The sequence below is a fragment of the Arabidopsis lyrata genome, assembly GCF_000004255.2.
Source record: "Arabidopsis lyrata subsp. lyrata unplaced genomic scaffold ARALYscaffold_6, whole genome shotgun sequence".
Taxonomy (NCBI): domain Eukaryota; kingdom Viridiplantae; phylum Streptophyta; class Magnoliopsida; order Brassicales; family Brassicaceae; genus Arabidopsis; species Arabidopsis lyrata.
Genome location: NW_003302550.1, coordinates 10236164 through 10261714, shown reverse-complemented (window position 1 = coordinate 10261714; position 25551 = coordinate 10236164). Strand labels below are relative to the sequence as shown.

General features: G+C 34.6%; 5 protein-coding genes across 10 annotated transcripts; 2 read left to right on the top strand and 3 right to left on the bottom strand.

Moving 5' to 3' along the window:
- Positions 1-406: 406 nt before the first annotated feature.
- LOC9310219 lies at positions 407-1674 on the bottom strand. The gene is made up of 3 exons (XM_002872036.2): positions 1481-1674; positions 1097-1372; positions 407-1012 (listed from the first exon to the last, which is right to left on the bottom strand). Exons 1-3 carry the CDS (start codon positions 1539-1541, stop codon positions 915-917), a joined length of 435 nt encoding a protein of 144 aa, XP_002872082.1. The 5' UTR covers positions 1542-1674; the 3' UTR covers positions 407-914.
- An 826-nt stretch (positions 1675-2500) lies between these two features.
- LOC9308151 (60S ribosomal protein L13-3) lies at positions 2501-4101 on the top strand. Its single transcript, XM_021023428.1, has 5 exons — positions 2501-2592; positions 3018-3127; positions 3228-3361; positions 3463-3621; positions 3706-4101. The coding sequence occupies exons 2-5, from the start codon at positions 3022-3024 to the stop codon at positions 3925-3927; spliced, it is 621 nt and encodes a 206-aa protein (XP_020879087.1). The 5' UTR covers positions 2501-2592; positions 3018-3021; the 3' UTR covers positions 3928-4101.
- Positions 4102-7035: 2934 nt separating this feature from the next.
- Positions 7036-11613, bottom strand: LOC9308150. 2 transcript variants are annotated; one of them, XM_002872035.2, is made up of 10 exons: positions 11138-11613; positions 10683-10757; positions 9597-10588; positions 9393-9481; positions 9180-9283; positions 9011-9101; positions 8655-8730; positions 8467-8581; positions 7858-8389; positions 7036-7719 (listed from the first exon to the last, which is right to left on the bottom strand). In XM_002872035.2, the coding sequence occupies exons 1-10, from the start codon at positions 11415-11417 to the stop codon at positions 7230-7232; spliced, it is 2844 nt and encodes a 947-aa protein (XP_002872081.1). In that variant the 5' UTR covers positions 11418-11613; the 3' UTR covers positions 7036-7229. The 2 variants fall into 2 exon arrangements, with proteins under 2 accessions (XP_002872081.1, XP_020877896.1); XM_021022237.1 differs by having other exon boundaries at positions 10683-10768; positions 11138-11612.
- Positions 11614-11819: 206 nt separating this feature from the next.
- On the bottom strand, positions 11820-17591 carry LOC9308149 (cleavage and polyadenylation specificity factor subunit 2). Its single transcript, XM_021022238.1, has 17 exons — positions 17355-17591; positions 17108-17276; positions 16924-17020; positions 16605-16731; positions 16385-16503; positions 16186-16280; positions 15950-16101; positions 15814-15871; positions 15559-15666; positions 14857-15100; positions 14307-14491; positions 13942-14034; positions 13274-13372; positions 13042-13173; positions 12913-12957; positions 12585-12830; positions 11820-12159 (listed from the first exon to the last, which is right to left on the bottom strand). The coding sequence occupies exons 1-17, from the start codon at positions 17501-17503 to the stop codon at positions 12058-12060; spliced, it is 2220 nt and encodes a 739-aa protein (XP_020877897.1). The 5' UTR covers positions 17504-17591; the 3' UTR covers positions 11820-12057.
- A 2005-nt stretch (positions 17592-19596) lies between these two features.
- On the top strand, positions 19597-24254 carry LOC110227596 (pectin acetylesterase 9). 5 transcript variants are annotated; one of them, XM_021022232.1, is made up of 14 exons: positions 19597-20136; positions 20470-20552; positions 21312-21441; positions 22045-22124; positions 22261-22347; positions 22532-22656; positions 22739-22799; positions 22891-22950; positions 23041-23118; positions 23204-23309; positions 23395-23543; positions 23628-23753; positions 23914-23950; positions 24104-24254. In XM_021022232.1, the coding sequence occupies exons 1-14, from the start codon at positions 19992-19994 to the stop codon at positions 24145-24147; spliced, it is 1311 nt and encodes a 436-aa protein (XP_020877891.1). In that variant the 5' UTR covers positions 19597-19991; the 3' UTR covers positions 24148-24254. The 5 variants fall into 5 exon arrangements, with proteins under 5 accessions (XP_020877891.1, XP_020877890.1, XP_020877895.1 ...); XM_021022236.1 differs by having other exon boundaries at positions 19698-20136; positions 23930-23950; positions 24104-24163; XM_021022234.1 differs by lacking the exon at positions 24104-24254 and adding an exon at positions 24029-24062 and having other exon boundaries at positions 19698-20136.
- The last annotated feature ends 1297 nt before the right edge of the window (positions 24255-25551 follow it).

Sequence of the window (25551 nt, the reverse complement as noted above, 5' to 3'; positions counted from 1 at the left end):
AAAACATACTCATCAAATCCATAGAAGCAAAAGGTTTCGAAATCGCTTCAGATGTGGTCTTATGAATTTTACGGTCAATGTTCTTGAAGATGATGGAAAAAGGTATTGACTTTTGAGTTGTGGTGGATGTATTCCTCTGTTTCAGCTATTAATCGTGAGTCTCCCTTTCTTCCTTTTTTTTTTTTTTTTTTTTTTGTTTTGGACAAAGAGTCTCCCTTTCTTTCTATTAACTATGTTCTCTCGTCTCTTTTCGTAGTTTATGGATCCGGTGACAAAGTAACAAGAAAAGATAGAGATATAAAATAAAAATAAACTAGTTATAAGGTAAGCCAAAATAGTATTTTTATTTTATATCTTTAACTAACTAGTTTTTTTTTATTATTGAGTATAGTATTCGTAATCACTCATTAGTTTTTTTTTTTTTTTTGGACAAATCACTCCTAGTTTATTTCTCTTACCCTTACCTTATAACTAAGACATATATAGCTCATGAATAAAATCAGTGAATTTTTTTTTTTTCGCCAATCAGTGACTTCCATATTGTAATAGTTAATTAGCTTGTAGTAGAATTGTCTTTCTTCCAAGTTTTGAGTTAACCTAAGAATGTATATATCTTTGTTGCTTCGTGTGAATTGAAAATTTGTTTCTTTTTATCATGGTTGATAATTTGATATCGCCTTGAAGTGATTAAACGCATTGTTTTCTCCATGGGGGTTTGTAGTTTTTTTGGTTGATTAATTTTGAGACCAAAATTAAAAAAAAAAAACCTCCAATTTATTCTTATATAGAAAACAATGCAAACAAAATAGACTGACGAGATAAAATTCAACCAAACCAAAAAAAAATTATGTAGCATGTAAACACACAATTAGCATGATAAACGAAAAATGTCGTTTATCCATACTTGTGATGGATCAAACTTGGTAATTGGGATCTCCCTTTTGGACGGTGTTGGTTCCCGGATATGACTTGAGATCAGTTCCATGAGCCACATGAGCTCCCACCACTTGACCTATAATAAAAATTATCATTATAAACTTAAATTCCAAATCGTTACCATCACAAATTATTAATTTCTTATTTACATATTACTAACTAGAAACATTATTGAGATTGGCTGCGTTTATAGCCTTTTGCCTCCGGATACAGGCGAGACAGATCACAATGGGGGCACCAAAAATAAAGAAAAGAATGAAGAACCCGAGAATGGTAGCACCAACAGAGTAGTTCGTGTTGCCTGAACCACCTGTGTACCCTTGGGGTTCACACTCCAAACCAATCCTTCCCATTCGATCTGCTGATTCGTCGGCTCTTTCCATCTGTTTTTGGTACATATCCTCTGAAGTGGGCGTCGATGATCCACATGATCGTCCTGAAAATTTTCTTGTTATATTAAAATTTTATATTTCTTGGCATTTATATTTTGTATATCAACTGTTGAGTATGAAAGAAAATGGGTTTGATGTAATAAGATCGTTACCATTGATTGATCCAACCAAAACCGACAAAGAAAAGATGAACAAAAGGAGGACACGAGACATGGCTATTATTCGTGCAAGCTGATAACTGATACTTGTCTTTATGTTTTCTTTATATATATAAGATTTTTTTTTTTTTTTTGTAATGTCTTGATGTTAAAATATTAGTGTATGTTTGCAAGTTAAGGTTTTTTATAGAATTATTCTACCAAGTCTTTGCTCGCAACAATGTATTTAAAAAGTTTTTATACATATGGATCGTGGCCTAATGGGTGCATACTAAAATGGGCATTCCAGGAAAGAAAGATTCTCTTTTACCGATTCTTATTTGGGAAATAAACATATTTTTGTTCATTTGATTATAAAAATTAGTTAACAAACTCACCTTAATTTTATATTAGTTATATGTTGATTCCAAACTATTTTGGGTATTCATCTATAATCCCACTAGCACACTAATGTGTGGCTTCACACTAATTACTTTTCTTGATTTCTAATTTAGAACATCGCACGTCGGTCATGGAGAAGGTTTACTTTTTTCGCAACCATAAGTCAAGTCAACCAATGACAGTTACATTTTCCGGTGTTCTCATTAAGCCTAATTAAAATTACAACTAGTACTTGCCTAAGTTGGCTTTGTTGTAGTAATTCCAACCTTAATGTGCTCTTGTGTATTCTCCCTTTCTTGTAGGTGTGACTCGTTTTAGGAAGCACCATGTATTCTGTGGCAGGTTTCAAGAGTTTCTTGGCCTAGATTTCAATGGCCAAAAAAAAAAAAAAAAAAAAATGGCTTTGTTACATTTTGCTACTACCATTCCCTTTTTTTCTTTTTTTTTTGCTACTATATTCTTTTGGGTGTATTGCTACTTATTTTTTTTTGGGCAAACGAAAGAATATCCATCCTAAGGTAGTAGAAAACTTTATCGGGTCAAATTCGCTTCGTCTCCATTTAATTGAGACAAGGCCCATTTATACAAAAAGCCCAATATCCTTTGTCAACAATTAGGGCTTCGTTTATTTTTTTTTTTTGATCAACAGAGAGCTTCGTTATATATCATTTATCTTGAGATCAACCTCTTGGAGAGAAGCCCTAGAATTTTTTCGCTCAGCCGCAGTGAGTCACCTTCTCTCTCTATCGATCTCTCTGAGCTTTCCTCGTCTCTCTTCGTATAGTCAGTGTTAGGTGTCTAACAAATTTGCGTCATCGTATAATCTCAGGATTTAACTTTTTCCATTGGATCGTTCAATTGAAGCTTTGGTGTGTTGATTAAGTTTAATCTAGAGTTTTTTTTTTGGTTCATTTCTTAGGAAATTGTAAAGCATTTGATTCTGCAAATTGTTTTTGGTTGATCATTGCTTTATTAATTTAGATTAGTCTAATCTGTATCACTTGTAATGTGTTTATTAAAACCCATTTGCTCGTTTGATGTAGTCTGTGTAATGTTAAATTCTCCTAATTGTTAAACATGATTAGGATTGGAATCTTTGTGTAGTTTAAGACTTGTTCTCATGTTGTATTTTTTGTGTTTTGTTTCTTAGGAAAATGAAGCACAACAACGTTATCCCGAGCTCACACTTTCGCAAGCATTGGCAGAATTATGTCAAGACTTGGTTTAACCAACCTGCCAGGAAAACGAGGAGACGTGTTGGTTAGTTAACTCTCTCTTAATCTTTCTACTTAATCATTTGCTTACTTACGTTTTTAGTTATGTAATAAAGTCTCTCCCTTTGTGTGATGTGATTTCTCAGCTAGACAGAAGAAGGCGGTGAAGATCTTCCCTCGTCCCACCTCTGGTCCTCTCCGACCTGTTGTTCATGGTCAGACTCTTAAGTACAACATGAAAGTTAGAGCTGGAAAAGGATTCACTCTTGAAGAGCTTAAGGTTTGGATTCTGTAATTTTTCAATCTTGAAACTGTTCTCTGTTTTATAGATATAATAATGATGAAAGCTTACAGTTGCTTGCTGTTTTTGGGTTTGATTAGGCTGCTGGTATCCCAAAGAAGTTGGCTCCAACAATCGGAATTTCGGTTGATCACCGTCGCAAGAATCGTTCTTTGGAGGGTCTTCAATCCAATGTTCAAAGGTTAAAGACTTACAAGGCTAAGTTGGTTGTGTTCCCTCGCCGTTCCCGTAAAGTCAAGGTATCATCCGTTTGAGATCGCAGATAGAGAAGTACCTTTGAGTTACCCTCTTGATTCTTGAGTTCTTGTATCTTTTGTTTTTAGGCTGGTGATTCTACTCCAGAGGAGCTTGCTAATGCTACCCAAGTCCAAGGTGATTACATGCCTATTGCTAGTGAGAAGGCAGCCATGGAGCTTGTGAAGCTGACTGCAGATATGAAGGCGTTCAAGGCCTATGATAAGATTCGTTTGGAGCGCACAAACGCACGTCATGCTGGTGCCAGAGCTAAGAGGGCCGCCGAGGCTGAGAAAGAAGAGAAGAAGTAAAAATCGTTGCTTTAGAGCTTAATCATTCTTGAATTCTTCTTCTTCCGGATTTTTGTGCAAGACTCTGTTTTCTTTTTTTTTTTTGTTGCGGTTTATCAATGCTTAGATCTCGAAATTTTTCTGGTACTTGGGTTTTCTGAGTTTATGGAAGAAATTATAACGAGTTTCTATATACTTGAATCTTATATTACAACTACGGTTCCAAGTATAAACTTCGTAGTCATTATATTGTTTGATAAGCCTAATTAAATTCAAAAGTTTGTAACATTAGAAAAATCAGACTTAAATTTTCTCAGATTGTTTATTTGTAGAAATAGTGAATAGTACCAATGAGTACACTGTAAACTATAACATATTGCACTGGAAACTGTAACATTGCACTAGCTAAGTACTATAACATTGCACTAGCTAAGTACTATAGCAGTTGGTTTCGTTTTTTCCCCGGTATTCCATGTTTTTCACAAAAAATAAAAAGAAGTTTGATGCATAAAGTTCAATAAAAATAAACTAGAATAAAACATATGAATTGCGAGACCTGTGATATGTAGCTATGTACCTTTTAACAATTTGCATGTGCTAGATTCTCTTGAATGTCTAGTCGTCAAGAAGTTACTATATAATTAGAGTCTAATAGTTGCAATTTTTTTTTTCTCTTAACTAATCTTATGTAGATTAAATATTATTAAAACTTTTTTTAGTTATCTCCTATTATTGTTGTCATAAAATTCACATGTGAATATTGTAGGAGCTTGTTATGCAATGAGCTTGTTCGGTAATCACACTTGCTTTCAGAACTCCACAAAGACTGATTGTCCTATCTGTTGTGAGGTTTGTCTAAATGGCAATATTAAATCTAGGTGGCTTTATATTGATTCTTTTTACTTTTTTTAATGAATTTCTCTACTTGGATTCAGTAAAAGCCGCTTAGGTGCTGAAATGTGGGCATACTATTCATGTGGATTGCTTCGAAAAATGATCGCCAGAAAACATTAATTATATCTGTGTAACTTCTCCATCTACCATACATTAGTGGGTGGGAAAAGATTGATGCCAGAGAAACAAATGGAGATTGAGAAAAACAAACCCAGAGATAAATTAGTGACATGGGAGGATTTTTCAGCAGTATCGTCAACTAGGACTGATGGCCTCTCTTGGGCCATATTTTTTTTCAATTAGTAAAAATCAGTCTCGGATGTTGGTATGTAGATGTTGCTTAATTGCTTCTAGTACCTCTTTCATCTTCTCTATATAACTCAATGGTGCTTACTCCGATTTTAATAAATCATTTTCTCTTTATCATGCAATTTCTTTTTCTTTTTGTCAAGCATGACTTTATTGACTGAAAAACAAAACAACAACTAGGATCATCAAAAACAAACTTAATCATTGGTAAATTAAAGATATGGCGAGGCACAGACCTTCTTCTCGGTCTCTGTTTTCATTCTGCACCCACAATAAATACTTTGTGTGAGAAAGTATTTGATAAACAAAACCGAAGTGAAAGCCAAAACCGTTTTTAGTGTTCACCTGAAACTGAAAGTTAGAGGCATGGGTGATTGGCGTCAGCTGGTGGCAGTGTTGTACCTGATGAGGAGTGGTGAGTGGCATCAGTGTTTTACTTAGTGCATCAGTGCTTCACTCACCTAAGACGTAGAGTGGTGGGTGGTAAGAGTTGGAGGAGGAGACCGGTATGTCCTTGCAGCAAGAAGAGGAGGAGACCAATATATCCTTGCAGCAAGAGCAGGAGGATCGGAGGAGGAGACATGTATGATACTTTGAAAAATACTCCTTTTTATTTTTATTTTTAGTAAAAACTACAATCTTTTATATGTAAAATAACAATTGTGTATTAATTTAAATTTAAAGATATATTTTCAGTAAATCAAAACTAAATTCAAAATTTAGAGAAACAAAATAAACTAAATTCGAAATAATATTAATAATAGTTATATATATATATATATATATATTTTAAGATGATTTATTAATCTTGTATATTAAAATTTAACAAGAAAATATCTAAAAATATTATAAAGTCTATCGCTTAATATTTTTCATGTTATATAAACTAAAATAATCTCTAACACTCCCAACACATTTTTCAACTCAACATATCACCAAACTTTACTTCAATTCAATGATTCTTTTTGAATTTTTTTTTGCAAAGTAAAATATTTATGTGTTTTCAATAATAATCAATCATCAAAATGTGCACCATAATAATAACACATGACTTAACAAAAATCATAAATTAACATCGGTAGAATGGTGGTATTCACTATTGTCTTTTAAAAAAAATTAGGATAATAAATATTTGTAATTGTTAGTTATATAAAAAAAAGCTTTGTAAAAATAATTTAGTTAGTACCAATAAATTGATTTGTATTTAAAATATAGATATTTTGATTAATTGTTATTAAGTTTATGTATGATATTTTAATAATTTTACGTATTTAAAAAAAAATTAAAAGAAAAATAAAGAATGGGTATCTTTTAAAAGTGTAAACAAAAAAAGGTATTTTTCTAAATTTACTCAATAAAAATAAACTAGAATAAAACATATGGTATTGCGAACCAAAGTTGCACTATAGAGTTGGTGGGCGTGAAAACCTATTTCATTGCGAGACATCTGGTATGTAGCTATGTACCATTTAACAACTGGCATGTTCTAGATTCTCTTGAATGTCTAGTCGTCAATAAGTCAGTATATAACTAGAGTCTAATAGTTGAGTCTTAATTTTATGAAATGTTAAAAACATTATTCAAGTCCTTTACTTCATTGAATGCATCAATATGATATCGTTTTGAATAAATAAAAATAAAATTAAGAAAAATAAAAATAAAAAATACTTGATTATTGAAATTCTAAATTATGAATTCACTATTCTCAATGTATTTAGTTATTGGGACTAAACACACTGTGAATAGGTAATGTTTTTGACATTTCATATTTTATAACTAATGTTTTGTTATAAAATTATGAAAAATATTTTAAAAATAAGTAAATAATGTGCTAGCGCCTAGTCCCCGATTAATCGATCTAGGCGCTAGACTCCTATTAAACGCCTAGATACCGCCTAACCATTTTTTGAACATTGGATGCGCATATGAGGTACCAAGGCAATTATAACATATCTCACTGAAGTGTAAGTATTAGTAACCACATAACAAAGATTACAAAATGATACAATTATGAATTCTGATCAACACTGACCAATACTGTAAATGTAATGGCCATCCCATTATTCTCTTTTATTTTTATCATTTAGAAACAAGATACAAAAAGTTAAAAGACTGTTACTTTAGGTTTTGAACCTCTGAGAGATCTTCCCAACTCCATCTCTACACTCGTCAACCATTTTCTTCACCTTATCGCTCAGCTGAACTGTCCCTTTCTCAACCTCTGTCGCGGCTACTTTCGCCTTAACAATGGCCGCATCTCTCATTTCCCCGGCTCGCTTCCCTAAATTCACTGCATATTCCTTCAAAATTGTAATCCATAAACGTATTTTTTCCATCACAAGGAAGATCACTTCCCGGGATTTTCCAATCACGGTTCCAGCCATCTCCTTAAGCTTATCCATCAGGGTTTTAGCTCTCTCCTCGGTTTCTTCAACTGAGGATCTCTCCACATCGTTTAGTAATATGCTTTGTTCTGTCTCTCCGCTGATCGTCTCTTGAAAGTCTTTGTCAACAACAACTCTCAGTCCATTTGTTTCCCACCGCTTCCTAGCATCTTCTAAGGCTTTTCCTTGTTCTCTAGCTCTCTTAGCTTCCTCCTCGGCCCACGATCTGTACAAACAACATATGATAGGTCGTAATACGGTTATGGACAGATTGAAAGGCTTACATTCACTAATTAGAAATCAGAATGCAGATAGATTCTTTGACATTATAAACCTAATGTAGCTCGGACTGTAGAAAAAGTACCTGGCCATGGACAAGGCTTTTCGTTCAACTTCCAATTCATACTGCAACTTTGAAATCCGCTGGCTCTCTTCTTCAGCCTCTTTTCGAAGGTTGAGAGCCCTCTCTTTCTCAAAGGATATCTCTGCCTTGTTACTCATCAAATCCTCCAGCTTCTCTTCTGCATCACGTCTTAACCGTGAGAGCACCTCCATTTCTGACTCAACCGCAGCTCGTTCTTTCACCAATGCCAGATTCTCTTCCTCTCTCTTCTCCCTCAGCTGCTCCAACTCCACTTTCGCCAGTTCCGCCATTTTCTCGACTGCTTCAATCTTTTCTCGTTCCATGGAGAGCTCCTTCTCAAAGCTGGCATTGACATCCTTTTCGACCTCTGCAACGAGGGCGTTATGCGCAGACACAGCTTTTTCAGCCATGGATTCGGCTTCGATACGTGCCAATTCCTCACTGACAATGTCAGATGCCTCACCACTTGAAAGAGCAATGGCAGCTTGCCCTTTAGTGACCGGTTTATGAGGCTGAAACAATCTTGTACAACCTAAAAGTCGCGTGTGCATTATACATAAGGTAATGATTGTGCAAGAAGACATATCTAGATGTAAAATCTGCGCATACCAAATGCAAGGGCAGCAATTCCTTGTTCCCCAGTCGATAAATCTGCGATGATGGCTGGCCATGCATCTGGGTTTATCTTATCGATGTCAATGAAACCCGAGAGTTTATACAGCATCTGCATGATGATGGGAATTAATGATTATCTGCAATATTATGAGAAGTGAACAAAACCAAGCTTGATATGCAACCTTTTTATCAGCTTCTGGAAGCTGTCGTTTCTCCAAGGCCATTTTCCAGCTTATAAGATCCTGGCGTGAAAGAAGGCTACGTAGGACATGAAACAAGCTTAATTTGTAGAAAATAATTAAAGTAATAAACGCAAAGGCATTGTCAAAGTACAAAATTCATGATATTCTAAAAATAGAAAGAATAATGATTTTATGCCGTTTCGTTTCATGAGACTATCGAAAATCGCACTGATGTCTTAAAAGAGAAATTAAGGCAATCGTACCAGTATAAGATTATTTATATGTTTCTGTCGATGCGGCATACAAATGCAGAATTTCTTTTGGACAAGTTCGATGAGTTTCAGAAACATAAATACCTTTCAGGGGAAAATAAGAATGTGCCCTTAACATCGTCAAGCAAATCACGGTTAGAAAGCTTGCTCGCGATAAGTCCTGCTTCTGCCAACCCTGAAAAGTGTAAACAGAATTTAGCTTCATATGTTATCTTCTTCTAGGGTAGAATCAAAATTCAGAGTTCACTTTAACCTTGAATGGATGAAAAATCAGGGTCTTCGGGAGTAATATCATCGAAAGCAAGCTCCGTAACATTCTCTATATACATAGCAGGATACACTTTTGAGGTTGTGTTTCTGCAAAGAGTTAAAAAACACACACATCAATGTATGAATTGCACTTTCTAATATCAACGAAAGACATTTTAACTCCACCAGAGACACTAACAAATTCATGAAGGTATACCTTGATAAAGCGCTGCTGGCAGAAACCAACCACCTGGCATATTCTCTGCGAGTACATAGATCACTAGGTTGGATGTCAGTTTCAATGACCTGAAAGATGGAACAAACTGAACATTAAGCTGCAAGATATACAAGTGCCAGAACAAATCACAAGTGCGATGGTATACATAGTGAGGGTCTATACAACAAAAAAAAAAAATATTACCTTCAGAACTTGTAGAGCTGCAAATGCTTGACACTGAACCTGATCCACAGCTGCGGGGACAAGAATCTTTCCAGGATTAACTATAACAGACATAAAAGGTGCAGGAATTCCTGCAGAAGAAAATGCACTTCCACCACTCGGTATTTCCAAAAGCGTTCCGTTGTCGTCAAGCTTATCTTGACTATATATGTTTAGTTCATCTTTTGACCCATCTATTGATTCTGGCTCAGGAGAATTTGAAGATTCAGTTTCTTTGGTTGTATCTATGTCCGATATTGATGACATACTTCCTGCGGCCAAGTACTCCGGCGTTCCGTTAACCTCAGAAAGATCTTCACCAGTCGAGAATGCTGTTTCCGTGTCATTTAGTGGCACAATTTGAGGACTCGAGGTCGAATCTGATTGTGAAGAAACCTCAGGAAGCTCCTCAGTTACAGTCCCGGAGGCTGCAAAAGCATCGATGTCAGATAAAGAAGACAGGGAATCTTCCTTCTGACTGTTAACACGATTTTCTAAATCAGACACATTGGTTGGTTCAGTGTTCGGGAGACTCCCTGGATCTTCAGAATTTGTATTTTCCACGCCCACAAGATTACTACTTTCTGCATCTAGAAGAATAGGCTCAGTGGATGAGTCTAACAGAGACTTAGATTCAGAAATTATTTTCTCACTTTCTGCTGTCTCAGGATCAGTTTCCACACTGATTATCAAATCTGCTTCAGGCGTATTCTGGGGGATACTTTCAGTGGCATCCGCTTCATCAAGCATGACACCATCAACTGACAACGTTTTGGTACCAAGTAATTTATCTTCACCAGACCCTTCATCACTTTTCTGAGCTACATCATTGCTTTCTATACTCTTATCCTCGTCCTTAAGATTGTTTTCCTCACTGTTAGCTACCTTAATCTCATCACTAGAAGTTTCGTCAGATAACTGAACCATGCTTTCCTGCTGAGAAGTCAACGAATGCATTTCCTGTTTTTTTGTTCCTGCGCTCAAAAGATGATTCCCCTAATCAGTACAAACAATTCTGAAAGAAGCACTAGAACGAGCTTGAATAGCTTTTAAGAGAAGGAGTATTACGCTTGCTAAAAGATGCTGCTGCATAGCTTAGACCAAGAAACAAAATGATTCCAGCGACTCCAGCACCAACTACACCTGAAAGCAAACTAGTTCCAGATTGTTATTAGTCCACCAGAAAACCGGTAAACTAAACAGCTTCAGAACAGAGAAATCAAAATGGTAAAGAGTCTTAAACCAAGCTCCATCGTAACAGAGAATGTGCACTGGTTAAACAACCTCTCAACAACAAGTGACATTTTCATCAACTCAATCTAAAGATTATGAGTACATCTCCATAAGAACAATACACTCATGGCTCCTACAATTATACTTGTAGTCTTAGCTTCACTGTACAAGCATTTTCAATGTGTAATCAAACATTTCACCAGCTGAATTTAACGAATTCTTACGTAACCTCGAAAACTCCGAATCTCACTTCCAAAAAAAAAAAAAAACGATTGTTAATCTGTATATACCTTCAATCAAACTCTTCTTCTTAGCTCTAGAAGACTTCTTATCATCGTTATCGGAATCATCCCACCCAGCCAAATTATCAGCCGACGACTTTGACGAATCCGATCCAGTCCACGCATCAACTCCAGGCTTCTGCGAAACACAGACAATTCCATAACCGGAATTCCTAGCTAATCGCGATGGTCGTAAGTAAACGGCGCGTGAATTCCGGCGAACGCCGGAGCTTAAAACGAGACGGAGCTGGAGGGAGGAAGGTGTCCACGTGGCGGTCGCAGAAGCCATGGTTTGTTTGTAGGGAGGATAAGAAGATGTGGAGAGAATCGGTAGAAGAAGAAGAAGGATTAGGGTTTAGAATTTGGAATTAGAGTAATTAGTATCAAAATATTGTGTGTTGTTGGTTGGACAGTGATGACTGATGAGCCTCACACAAACACACCACATGCACCTAACCACCTAATAACTTTGAAATTGTTTTCTTTTATCTTTCTTCCATGTTTAACACAAATGGTTTTACAAGTAAACAAAAGCTAAAGCCACGTCCAGGTGTTGAAACTTAGATCTCTTGATTAGAAAGGGTTTTCGCTTTAATTTCAAACACATAAAACGAACACGAAGAGTTATCGTTTTGCTTTTATCCCGTTTTACTGTTTTAGTTTACCGTTTTACCGAAATAGGAGTGGTCTATATCCCAATGACACCTTAAGCTTTTGGTAATAACCATAGTTATATTATTTCTCAGTTTTCTTCTACTAAGATGACAAAAGACAAAAAAGATTACAAACATCTATTGCCTTTTTTAACACATTAATCTATAAGATTGGGGTTAAAAGCAAGGCAATAACTATACGAGATTACATGTTGAGTGGTTGAAATGTGTTGAGAAAAAATGAGAAGAAGCTTCGTTTTTTTCTATATCATATGCTCAGAGGAGGTAGAACTGAGAATAGAGATAATCCCTGATTTTATAATAGTCTTCACACAACGGTCCTTCTATCAGAATTTGCTGTGGACCTGATGCTCCTCCCTGAACAACCCCCAACAAATATAAGGTGGTGTTATTCAATGATGGATTTTAATAGAATTGAAATCCAACACTAATCCAGTGTTATTAACCTAATGATTCTAAATCTAACTCTAATAGATTTTAAAGTTTGGTGTTATTCAACTAAGATTTAAAATGCTTCATTAAAATCCAGTGTTATTCAAAACTAAAAGACTTGTAAAATCTTTGTATATCAAATCATTTGAAATGAAACATCTTTGGATTTCATGAGTAAATTATTAGAATCATAATCCAAGATATACTGCAGAGATCAGAAATCATATCTAAACCTTTAAGAATTGACTTTAACTCCATGAATGAATAACACCCCCTAAGTCATTCTTTTATTTGCTTAACGCTTTTGTAAAAAGATTTGTAAGAAATGCAGTAGTTTTGCTTTGAATTACCTTTTGACCAGTCGGGCCAACCTTTCGTAGAGTGACATATTCACCACAACGTAAAGCTCCTCCACCTGCAAATTCTACCTGAACACCCTTGCTTGACAGAAACTGCTTGAAGTCTGCGATTTTCAGATCACCCACTAGAACAGGTTTGTGTGGAGAAGCAGCGCCTGACATCGGTAGTAGAGACCTCATGTCGCTCTCTGTCTTCCCTACTTCAGAATCCACCCAAGCTACTTCTGAATCTCCCAGCTGATATTATTTCATCATTCATTATTCAGACATTGGATCCGACTCTGGAAAAAAAAAAAAAAAAAACGGAAATAAAAGGTACCTTCTTGAAGATCACATTGCTCATCAGCTTTTCAGAAAGTTGGACCTGATGTATTAATACAAAGTTAATCAATCATAACTCAAAACCCATCCGTTGAAAGGATCTTCCTAATAAGTTTGAGATTTCTACCTTGTATGCACATAAATCAGAAGTCACGTCCACGGTTTCCTCTATTTGAGGAGCGTACACGTGTGGACAGATGTTGTTCAAGCAGTGTTGCTTCAAATGCTCTGTAGCCTCAGCTATTGCGTGCACCAAAACCTTCAGATGAGATATAGTATTAGATCACCACAAGTTTACAGTTCAGTGCTTAACACTATATATAGATATAAGACGAGAGAGAAAAGAAATTGCAACGTACAAGTTTAAGAGGAGAAACATGCGCAATCATAGACTTGATTGAGCGGCCATCTGACCGACCTTCATAGTCCATTTTAACAAGTGAACAACTAACAGTCACCTGTGCAAAAGCATAAGAACAAACTAAATCATTTATCAGGGAAATTAGACAGTAGTTAGGTGTAGACAGAAGATTAAAAGAGCCATCTTGTTTTGTATATCAGGCAAGGCCTACATTCTGAGAATAGCCTTCTGAAACTTCTACATGGCATAAGATCTAGTGGGTAAGAGTAGGGACACACAAGTTGCTCTATAACGAAGAAAAATTAAACAGATGAATCCAAACAACAAACTATCTATAAGTTGAATTATCGCACTAAAGATCCGATTAGCAAGGTTTCCTGTGATAATTAATTTGAACGTCAATTAATTAATTTCTTGTATGCATATCATCAGATGAAGATAAATTTGACGGCACAACGCGGTGTCAATGAGAATTCCTATCTCTCTATTTCTAAGTGAGAAGACTACTCCTTGTGCCTATCATTGATAAGCAGTCTATAACAATAATCAGAGTTTCTAGAAAGGGAGAACAAATGAGAGGATTAGCTGAGACCAAAATCTCTACCGATGTCTTGCTCTTTAGATGGTTAGGGAGCTCTTATGAAGTTTCTATTAGAGTCTACTTACAATGAGCTCATTGGAAATGACTTTCGAAGGTCTTGTATCAAGCATGAGACTAGCAGTTGCCTCATCAAGCCTCCCGTCCACATCACCTCCGTTCTGAAATGGAATTTTATATCACAAATTTGATAAGCAACACAAGACTCTGCATAGAATGACCCTAAATCTTTACTAGTAAGCAATCAGTTGTAAAAGAGAAAATAAAGATGCAACTCTAGAACTAGAGCACTCATTTGAAGAATTGCACTTATACCAAATCAGGAGCCTAAGCAATTTTTGGCAAAAGATTTCGTATCTGTATCCGAAATCCTCAGTTTGAAAATATAACAAGAGCTAAATAAAGACCAAGATCAGAATTATAAGTAACGTACATGCATTGCTCCTCGGTCCATGTCTTCATCCTTGATCACGTAGTCATCTGGATTTATAATCTCCCCGAAGTCGTCCCATTCAGATGTGTTATCATAAAATGGGAACATTGGAGCTACGCTGCTGGATGGGGGAACAAATCCATCAATCAATATATCTTTATATGCAGGCCCGTGAGAACCAACAACTGCAAGTGTGGTCAGAAATGTGAAAGGTCAGTTGCAGACCACTATGTAGTGGAAAGAACAGCAATCAACAACTGTAACAGGAGGTCTGATTGAAAACGACACTTATTTTGGGACTGTGAAAAAACTAAACAAATTTAGCCAGAAATATATTGTGAGACTTCTAAATGTTCTACCTCACTCCAAGATAACCACATAAATGCCTCCTAAAACCAACTACCAGTACATTACAGAGAGTACCATATGCATAGCCATTTTCTGTACTAGACACTTTGATTTAAGTTGAAGTTTACATGAAAATACGAAGTTACAGGCCACATAATATTCAAGGCTACTAAAATGTTTTATAATATAAGACAAAAAATACCATCGTGAGTAGTCTTCGTATCTATGACCATAGGTTCACTTGAATTATCATCGGATCCATGGGAAGCTTTTGTTTCCTCCTCTTTGACGAGGCTAGCTCGCAAAGCTTCTTCCCTTTTCAGTCTGTTTTGCTCTTCTTCATATGCAATCAACTCTTCCCCAGCCAAAGGGACCCTCTTAGACATGGTGACTTTAACAAATTTGGGAGGTGGGGCTGACTGAAGCATGCGAGCTAAAGTGCCAAACTGCAAATAGAGGCATATGACAAGAAAAAATCAAACAAAAAGCAGTTTAGTTTTATATCATTGATTACAAACCGAAACATCTTGCAAATCTTAGATCACGTAAACTGTGAATGGCCACATGGAAAGTATAATCGCCATCGCGACTAAGGAACATGACCAATGACTACGGTAACAAGTTGAATGAAGGACTTCAATAATTTAACTTGGATTTTACAGTGTCATTGGTAGTACAAACTTAATAATTCAGTAGTGCTCTGTTTTCTGGATGGATTGACATGGATAAGAAAGCATTGTCATACAGAACTGAGAAGGGCGTAAAATAACTAACTAAAGCTTCCATTTGTTTCTAAACTGTTTATTTGAATAAATTTATTTTTGTCTAGCTTATATATCAATTAAAAAGAAAGCAATGCTAATAAATTTTAGTTCCTCAACGTATAAGGGTTCTAAAAACATACCTGCCCTGTTTCAGTAAAGAGGACTAAATTTCTGGGATCATTTGCCCACTCCACGAATATCTCACGAGCAAAACCTGCTTCGAGACTGGCCATGGAAGCAAGAACAACCTATATAATGAGGTTCAGTCACTCCAACATACAATATGAAAATATAGTTCTATTATCAGCTGAAAAGAAAAGAACTAAAATATAAAATCCACCAAGTTCTATGTACTAACAAACATTAATGAGTTACATATAATTTTATAAACCAACCTTTGGACCAGGTGGAGCATTATCCAGATCAGTCTTGTTTATCAAGAGAGTGACATGCCTGCATGTGTTTAGATTTCATTTGATGTTTTCTGTATTGTATACAAACGAAATAAGGCATTCTTATAAGAAAATCTACCTCAATAGAAAGGCATTATCACGTGAAGTCTCAAAGGACTTTGAAATGGAGTCACTCATCCACTCGAGGAAACTCTTAACATAGTCAATTGTGCTAGATGACACGTATGTGAGAAAGTAAATGGGAAAGCTGAAACCTCTTTGTGACCAATGCTGCAGGTTTGATCAATATCTAGTCTTTAAGTAAGTAGCTGAACATTAACTAAGAACATAATACATTCAAAGCGATTCTATTACCTGTTCAAGTATCAAGAGAAGTTCCAGGACTCGACCCGCAGTATCCACGGGTAATAGAACATTTCCCCCAACTTCAAGATGTTTTGAAATGGTATCTGATTAATAAATGGGCACATGCACACGTGTTTCTGGCAGTTAGAAGCGGGCTGGTTTTAAATATCATATAAGATACACAACACATATTGAGCTACAAGCCAACCTAGAAATTCTTTGTCCCTTTGCTGTCTTGCGGTTTGATTGGTATAAAGAGCATGATATGCATCGGTTATCAGAACAGCAGGCCGAACAAAAGACTGTAAAACAGTTCCATTTAAATGCCTGAATTAAGATGTACAATTCAGTATCACGATTCCGCTTCTTTATTTACTTTTACGCACAATACTCGAACTCCAAATAAGGTGAAAGCTGAACATGTGTACCTTTCTTTCCGATGATTGTAGTCAACAGCATATATAACATCCTCCCCATCCTTTGTTATCCTCCAGATGCTACCTCCCAGCATATGTCCAGCAACATGAGGAGCAATTACAATACCCTCTCCCTTTCCTAACAGGGCAAAGATAAAACGTTTGAGGCATCCTAACAATCTTTGAAGTCATAACTTATGCGTTCAACAACCAAATACTCAATTTGTGTCACTGAACTCTTTCCAGACATGAGATACATAGATAATGCAGATGAAACTTGCTTCAGATAAGTGTTTGCTATAAAAGACCGAGAATTACTAAAACCACATACCAGAAAGATGGTAATTTTGAGAGTAAGTCAATCTGATCACATTCTGGAAAGCAGAATCAATGTCATCCAGTGTAAACAAATCAAAGTCGGATACTTGCTGCAACAATAAAAATCACAGAGTTACAATGAAGAAAATTGTGCAAAACTAACCAATCCTGAAGTTAACGAATCGAAAAAATCTCACCTTTCTGGATAAAAACTGATCATACATTGTAAGAAGACCTAATCTATGAACAGGCTCAGTAGCATAAACAGGAGCAGAGAGTCCAAGCTGCTTCATAGCATAAGGAAGAGCACCAAGATGAAGCGTATCTGGATGAGAAAGCAAAACTGCATCTATACTAGAAGCAACCCTGAAAACCCAGAAGAATCGAAAACCAAACAAATTAGATTGGTGATTCTGGAAATGGAGATAATAAGGATAGAGAAACCTGGAGAGAGGTTCGAGGAGCGATGTGTCAAAGAGATCGTTCCAACCACAGTCGATGAGGAAGTTGAAACCATCAATGGAGACTAAGTAGGAGAGAGGATTCTCATTGTAAACTCCGCAGAGAGGAGTAACTTGCACCGAAGTACCCATTTTTTCCGTTCGCCGATATAAACCCTAATTTTCTCCGATGAACCAAAGAAGAAGAAGCCACCGTGAAAGAGGGTTTTTAATATGTAGTAATTACCTCCCCGGTCCATATAATTCCTTTAATTATTAAAATAACCTTTTTATTCAAATTATTCATTTTCTTTTCAAAATTGTTCATTTTCTATAATTTTCATAATCTGCCTATAATCTATACTGGTATTTTTCTCTCTTTATCCTTGATTTTTTCACCAACACAAAGAGAGAAAAAGATTAAGATGACAAACATCTATTGCTTGACATTAATATTGATTAAAAATCCAAACATTCATTGTTTCAACATCAAAACAATGCCAAAAAGAAAGCAAAAAAAAAAAAAAAAGATGAGATGAATCTCTTATTTGAAATAAGAGGCATGAATTAATGTTATTCACTTTCAATTGATTTTGAATTAAAAGTCTTTGAATTTTGATAAAGTACCAAAGTTCAGGTAACTCGATATGGGTGTGTTGCGTAATACTTAATAATTCAATAGTTCGAGATGAACTAATATAAACCATTATCTCGAAAGATTGTGTTAGGAATATGATGGACAATAAGAAATAAGTAGCTGGTATGTTGATTGTGACGAATAGTAAGTTCTTCTTGATTTTATTGATTCACGTTTGAAAGCCAGCCAATATATTGACTCAAAATTGTGATAGCTTCACTTCAAAGGCAAACAACGGAAAAAAAAACATATGCATTTGGTGAACGAGGACCCGTTAGGACCAAACCAAAATCATAATGGCTATTGGCTAAGGATAACAACCATAACTAACTATCAAACTTTTCTTTCTTGATATGAATACCAAAGTTGTAGTTAGGTTGATTAATATAACATAATTGATTAGTTAACAAGTGTAAAAAAATGAAATTATATCCTTCTTTTTATAAGATGATGACCAAATGTCGTAGACAATTGAATAATTGATTGTTATACGAAGATTCGGTGAACCTAAACCAAAAGACACCTAAGAATGTAGATTTTCGATTCTAATCCATCGGCTGGTGACCCACCCATCAAGAGCCATCTCCATACTTAGAAATATATCTAAAAATAATATAATTTTTAATAAACAAAAATGAATTAATTTTTTATCATTTTAATATTTTTGGCCTTATCTACGTCCTATGCTCTGTCTATTCTGCACCTAACTAAACTCAACTCTCGTGTGAAACTGATAAGAAGAACTAACTGTCTTTGTGAGTATGTGACTGTCACTGAAATTGGTTTTTAATACAAATACAGAACTTGGATTTTAATACATATATACAGATTGAGAATTCTTACAAAACCAGAAACAATTAGGGGGTGTTATTGGTTTGTGATTTAAATAGAGTTTTAATGACTTTAATTGTTGTGTAGAATCTGTTGTTATTCAATCAAGATTTTGTTAAACTCTATTAAAGTTTGGTGTTATTAGTTTGTGATTTGTAAAAAGTCATTTAAAATCTTAATGAATATTGTGTTATTGGATTAAGAGTTTTATAAAGTCATTAAAAGTTTTGTGTTATTCAACTAAAACAAAACAATCTATGACAATCTATGATTGTTAATGAATTCAATTATTGTGTTATTGGTTTATGATTTTAAACACTTTTCTTTACAAAATAAAGTCATGAAAAGTATGCTGAAATATTGAGATTGTTTGGGAGACTCTACAAGATTATAGAAAAACTAATCAACAAGACTATAGAAAACTCTCTAACAATTCTTCTAAATCATTCACTTATTCACTTTCTATGATTTTATTAAAGTCATCAAAACTCTATTTAAATCACAAACCAATAACACCCCCTTAATTTTCAATGGTTGACTACAGTAGGATACAGGGAAATATTGACTAAACGAAAATAGAAATTCTGAATGTAGAGGGAAATGAATCTTTTAAAGCTAAAGTTCTTAAGGAAGAAAATATCATGTGGACTTTATCTTTCTAAGAAATAAATTAATGTAAACAATAACAAATCAACATAAAAAGCATTTTTTTTTGGTCAGATATGTCTCTCTTTACACACACACACACATGAAAAATAAGTGAGTCTCTCCATATTATATATTCATATATTCATTATATATATATATATATATTTTGTTAAAGATGATAAGAGATTTTTAACAAGTAACAATCAATCTTTTTCATACAAAGGAAAACAAATTGTAAGATGGCAAAAGCTTCTTTGTGCCTATCAATATCATAAATCTCTCTCTATATCTCTTACCTCTTTGCCAACTTGGCCTCTCCTTTCCCTTTCTTCTCCAAATGAATTACTTTCTATAAAATCTTTATTATCTATAAATACATAAACGTTTCCAATTTCCCTCTTAAATCCCCAAATCAATTATTTTTTCTTTGATACAAGATAACAAATAAAAGGCATAGAACTCAACGACACCGTTTTCATCGCTCTGTCTTCTTCATTCACCATTGAAGCGTCAAAAACTGTAACAATGAAGACGACGACGCAGCTTCTCGATCTAACGGCGGCTATGGTTCTTCTCATCTACGTGACTTTCTCTCCGCCGCTCGTTTCCGGCGACCCAGGGCGGAGCGTTAGCATGACTCTGGTTCGAGACGCCGCTGCTCTCGGTGCTTGTATGTCTTCCTCCTTTTTTTTTTTTGGGTTAATAGAATTATATTATTTTCTTGAGATTTTTTTTTTCTGATAAAACATTTTCTTGATATAGTAGATTGAAAATTCAGTTAGATTGATGTTTCTCTATAGGTTTATTAATTTTTGTCGCTGTTTCACTATTTTAACCTCATGTCACGCAACATCATCTAACATAAACCACTCTTTATTGGCTATCATTTTCTTACGTTGAAAATATGATTTTACATATGTCACATTTTTAATAAAGATTTTGGATTTATATATAACATTTTTATGTTTTTTATAAGGTTGAGTATAACATTTTTCTTTTGTAGTTTGCTTGGACGGGAGCTTACCGGCGTATCATTTAGACAGAGGCTTTGGTGCTGGATCAAACAATTGGCTTTTGCAGTTTGAGGTAATTAATTATTATTACATTTACTCTAACTCTCTAATTAACTTTTTTGCTTGGTAAGTCTCTAATTCATTCGAAAATGATTAAAAACACAAAACGATTATTATTCTTTAAAATGGTTGTGATTACTAAAATAATCAGCCAACCATTTGCCAAGTGAATTATCTTTTTTTTTTTTGGTCACTGCGCATAGTTAAATTATTGCTGTTGTTATACCAACTCCATGACCATGAGTACGCAAAAGTAATTGAATCCAGCTAGCCTTATAGGAAGAATAAATATTCTCTGTGTATTAATCATCTATGAAATATTAATCAAAATAAATCTTGATAACGATTTGAAATCAATTAGTACTGTTCATACTATTATACACTTATGCATCATTAAGAAACTCTATCAAGTGATTAAAATTTAAAATGTGACAGCTGGTAGATGGTAGTACTTCTTTTTCTAGTAATGTACACACTTAAATACTCGAATACACAATAATCAAGACTTAATTCGAGAACCAAAAACTAGTACTAATTACGGCGCCGTTTTAGAAACTTTAGAGAACCATCGTGTCTCGAGCTAGGTGGATCGTGTCTCATGCCTTCACTTTATGACGCGCATTTATAAATTATAACATTCTCTCTATAGTTCTTTTCTACTACACAGAAACACATTTATTTTTATTCAGTCGACCACTCATTTATCTATAAAGTATCAAAGATTATTTGAATATTTACTACAAGTAATTAATAGTAAAAAAAATGGTTCTAGGGAGGAGGATGGTGCAATGATATAGCATCATGTGTTGATAGAGCAAAGACCCGTCGAGGCTCGACACGTTATATGAGCAAGACCGTCGTCTTCACCGGAGTCTTGAGCAATAACGCCTCTCAAAATCCAGGTCATTCTTAATCTTAATATATTTCATCTTTTCTTAAATACAAATCCATGCATTATGAGTAAAATTAAATAATAGCTAGTCGTTATCCAATAATAATTTATTAATCAAACATGGTTGCTTGTGATGTGGTCTCTCTTTCACGTGATGGTTCAAATGTTTATGTTAAAATTCAGCTATTTTTTCCAATAAAATAAATAAATCGTTAGAAATAATAATTTTGGCTCTATCTCTTTCCATTTATTAATTATTGTGGCTTTGCTTCTTTCTTTCTTTTTTTTTTGTCCTTGTCCCCTTCCTAACGAGCACACGCTATCGATCTACCTCGACCCATGTCAAATTTACACATTTATCCTACCTTCCTCGACTTAGAGTCTTTAGGTATTATTTTATTGAGGGTAAAACTGTCATTTACAGCTGGACATGTGAAGTCCAGTTTTGAGTCTGTCTTGAGTCAAATTTTGCTGTGACTTTATTAGAACATCATTCACAATAATACGTCATAGGATTTGGACTGACAATTATTCTAATTTTCTTTCAATATAAATTTCTGTTAACATATTTTGTAATCTTTTTGTCCGCGCAAATAACATATGTTGTAATCAGATTTTTACAACTGGAACAAAGTGAGGCTGAGGTATTGCGACGGGGCTTCATTTGCGGGAGATTCACAATTTGGCAACGGGGTAAATAAACTTACTCGTTTCCCTCTTAACCAATTTTTCTTCTTCTTGAACCGCTTTTAATAACCGGAAAAACGTACCGAACGATCTGGTTAATGATTTATCTTTTACTGATTTTTACTGATTTAATGAATGACAGACGTCATTGCTTTATTTCAGAGGACAACGAATATGGAATGCCATAATTCTTGACCTTCTCCCAAAAGGTTTAGCAAAAGCCCACAAGGTAAATTTTCTTCTTTTGTTTCGGTTTAGTTTCACAACCCAAATCAATGTTTTCCCTCCTAATAATCATCGGTTCAGTATAATATAAAAATTTTTAATCTTTAGATAGTAGATTCTAGTTTAATTTTCTTGACTAATTTGTTGTTTTTAAACCGGTCGATTCCATGAATTTAACCGGCATGCAGGCTCTTCTAACCGGTTGTTCAGCTGGTGGTTTGTCTACATTTTTGCATTGTGACAATTTCACGAGCTATTTGCCCCAAAACGCAAGCGTTAAGTGCATGAGCGACGCTGGATTCTTTCTTGACGCGTAAGTTATCTCTTGAATCAAATGTTTTGATCTTTGGTTTCGGTTCACCAACATATACGTACGGTTTATATTGGTTTAACAGAATCGATATAGCAGCAAACCGGACAATGAGATCTTTTTACACACAGCTTGTGTCCCTACAGGTATCATTACTTGAGATATCCAACAATTAGAATTATCAATTGTTACCAACAAATTTATGATTTTCTTACATTCGGAAAATAATTTTTTCAGGGTATACAAAAAAACCTCGATCCAAGTTGCACTCACGCATTTTTTCCCGAACCATCTCTGGTACAATCTCAAATCTTTCAATACATTTTTAACTATTTCTTCACAAATTAAATTAATAATTTCTAAAGTTATTTGTAAATTCTTTTGCAGTGTTTTTTCCCGCAATACGTATTGCGATTTATCAAAACGCCATTTTTCATCTTAAATTCAGCCTACGATGTATTCCAGGTTTGCTTTCGTTAATTACACCGGTTCAATTTTATTTAAACCGGCGGTTTGGAACGTCTAGTCTAAGCTTTGTTTACAATATCAGTTCCATCATGGATTGGTTCCACCTTCTGCTGATCGAACCGGTCGTTGGAACCGTTGTAAGCTTAATGTGACAGCATGTAATCCACACCAGCTCGATGCACTACAAGGTTCAAATCCAAATTGATTCAGTTCAAATGAGAAAACCGGGTAAAAATCATATACTGAACCGAGTTTCCAGTTTTGTTTTCGCAGGGTTTAGGAAAGATATGTTGGGAGCTTTAATGAATTTCTTCAGAAATTCTACAAGAGGAGGAATGTTTATAAATTCATGCTTTGATCATTGTCAAAGTGCTTTAGAGGAGACTTGGCTCTCTCCCACATCACCAAGAATCAACAATAAGGTATAAACCGGAACTTAATTCTCAGTCATTTTCAATTATCCGGTTTTAAATGGTTTTAAACCGGATCCGGTTTTTGGATTTCAGTCAATTGCTGAGACGGTCGGAGATTGGTATTTTGGGAGAGGAAAAGAAACGAAAGAAATTGGTTGTCCATATCCATGTGATAAAACGTGTCATAATCTCATTCCAGCTTCTACTTCAGATTTTTTGGTAAATCTAGATATTTAACATCTTTTCAATTACATTTTAGTATAGTTAATTATAGTTAATTACATCTTTTTACGCATAACTCATAATGTAAAGATTCGATTAATTGCAAATTGAGTTGTGTAGTTATATGTTTTTCTTTTTCTTTAATTTGTTATTCAAGGCTTCTAATGCTTCAGGTTCAGGCCATAACTATCGCGGTACACAATTGACTTTTCTTTTTCTTCTCTTTATTTATTTTTTTGTAATTAGTAAACTTAGCATCGTTTTTTTTGAAGATGATTTTGTTATGTAGCATCACGCTAGAACAAATAAACCAACTCTCATTTTTCTGGTTATGTTTCTATAATCAGGTACCTTGAGTCGAAGCCAAGTTGATCTAAATGATCTTATGTAATGGTTAGTTAAGATTAGCTAAAATTGCAGTGGTAAAAAAATGTCCAAATGTGACAAATAATAAAATAACTATAACAATTCACATGATGATCATAGTATTACAATGTTTTTGTTTTGTCAATCCATATTTATTGTTATCAAAACAGTACGATGGAGGTAATTCACTAGAGGTAGATACAATCCATTCAGATTTCACATAAATTCATTCAACCGAAAGATAAGATAATATGTTACGAACAAACGATCTGTGAACTGACGGAAACTGTAGTAACACTGATTTAGGAAAACGACTATAAGACTTGAGGGGATCTACAATTTGTTTCCCAAGTACATAACTTAAACTACAAAAATACCAAATATTAGAGAGTTTTAAGGATTCACCACAAGAAATATTTAAGTACATCAACAGGGGAATACACGTATATCTGGCGAGAAAAATTCAAAACAAGCCTTGGATCATCTATTTCTGGCAGCAAAACCTACTTTACTAATTCATTCTCAAAAACAAATGTTGCAAGGTCAAGTATAAACAATAAAACAAACGCAGAAGAAGAGAAAGTGTTATAAGACTTGGATGTTCAAGTGCAATTCAACGTTCATAAAGAGGTTAGTGCATCTGCTTCTCGCAGATTTCCAAGCGAGTTTGGCCAGAGCTGGTGAATAATATTTCTTTGTAAAACAATATTTTTAATTACCAAAAAGTAATTTATAAATAATTACGTTGCATTACTAAATATTGAATTTACAAGTTAGTTATAGTTATTGATTTTCATTTACATATACATTTTTGAGGTGATTTTGGTTTTTAATTCTAATGGGTCGGGTTTTTGAGCCGGTTTAAGTGTATTCGGATCCTGGATAACTTTAATAAGGAAATTTTCTTTAAAACGACATTAATTCTTAAATTAACCATATATTTTGTTTCCAAAAATCTAGCCTAAGTAAAAGATATTAACCATACATTATCTAACCTGTTATGAATAATTTTGTTGTTATATGGATGCCCATTATATACCCCATTAGTAGTAGGCCTGGGCACGAAGCGGATATCCAGAAAATTTGAGATATTTGTTATCCGATTCGTCTCAACCGAATACTTGATTTTGTGATTTGTTTTGATCCGAAAATTTTCGGATATTCAGAAAATCGAATATCCGGATTTTTTTTGTGATATTTGCGGATATCCGCTTCGATACTTTTGCACCTATTAAAATTCTAAAAAGCTAAGCGCTCTAGTGTAAAACTATGAAAAATAAGATAAAATTTGGGAAAAAGAAATAGTCATAGGATTCCAACTTCTTATTTTTAAGGGATATTAATTTTTTTATTATAATAAATTCTCCTTCACTAATAAAAACTATGAAATTGTGTCACAAACACATGTATACAAAGGAAAAAAAACTGA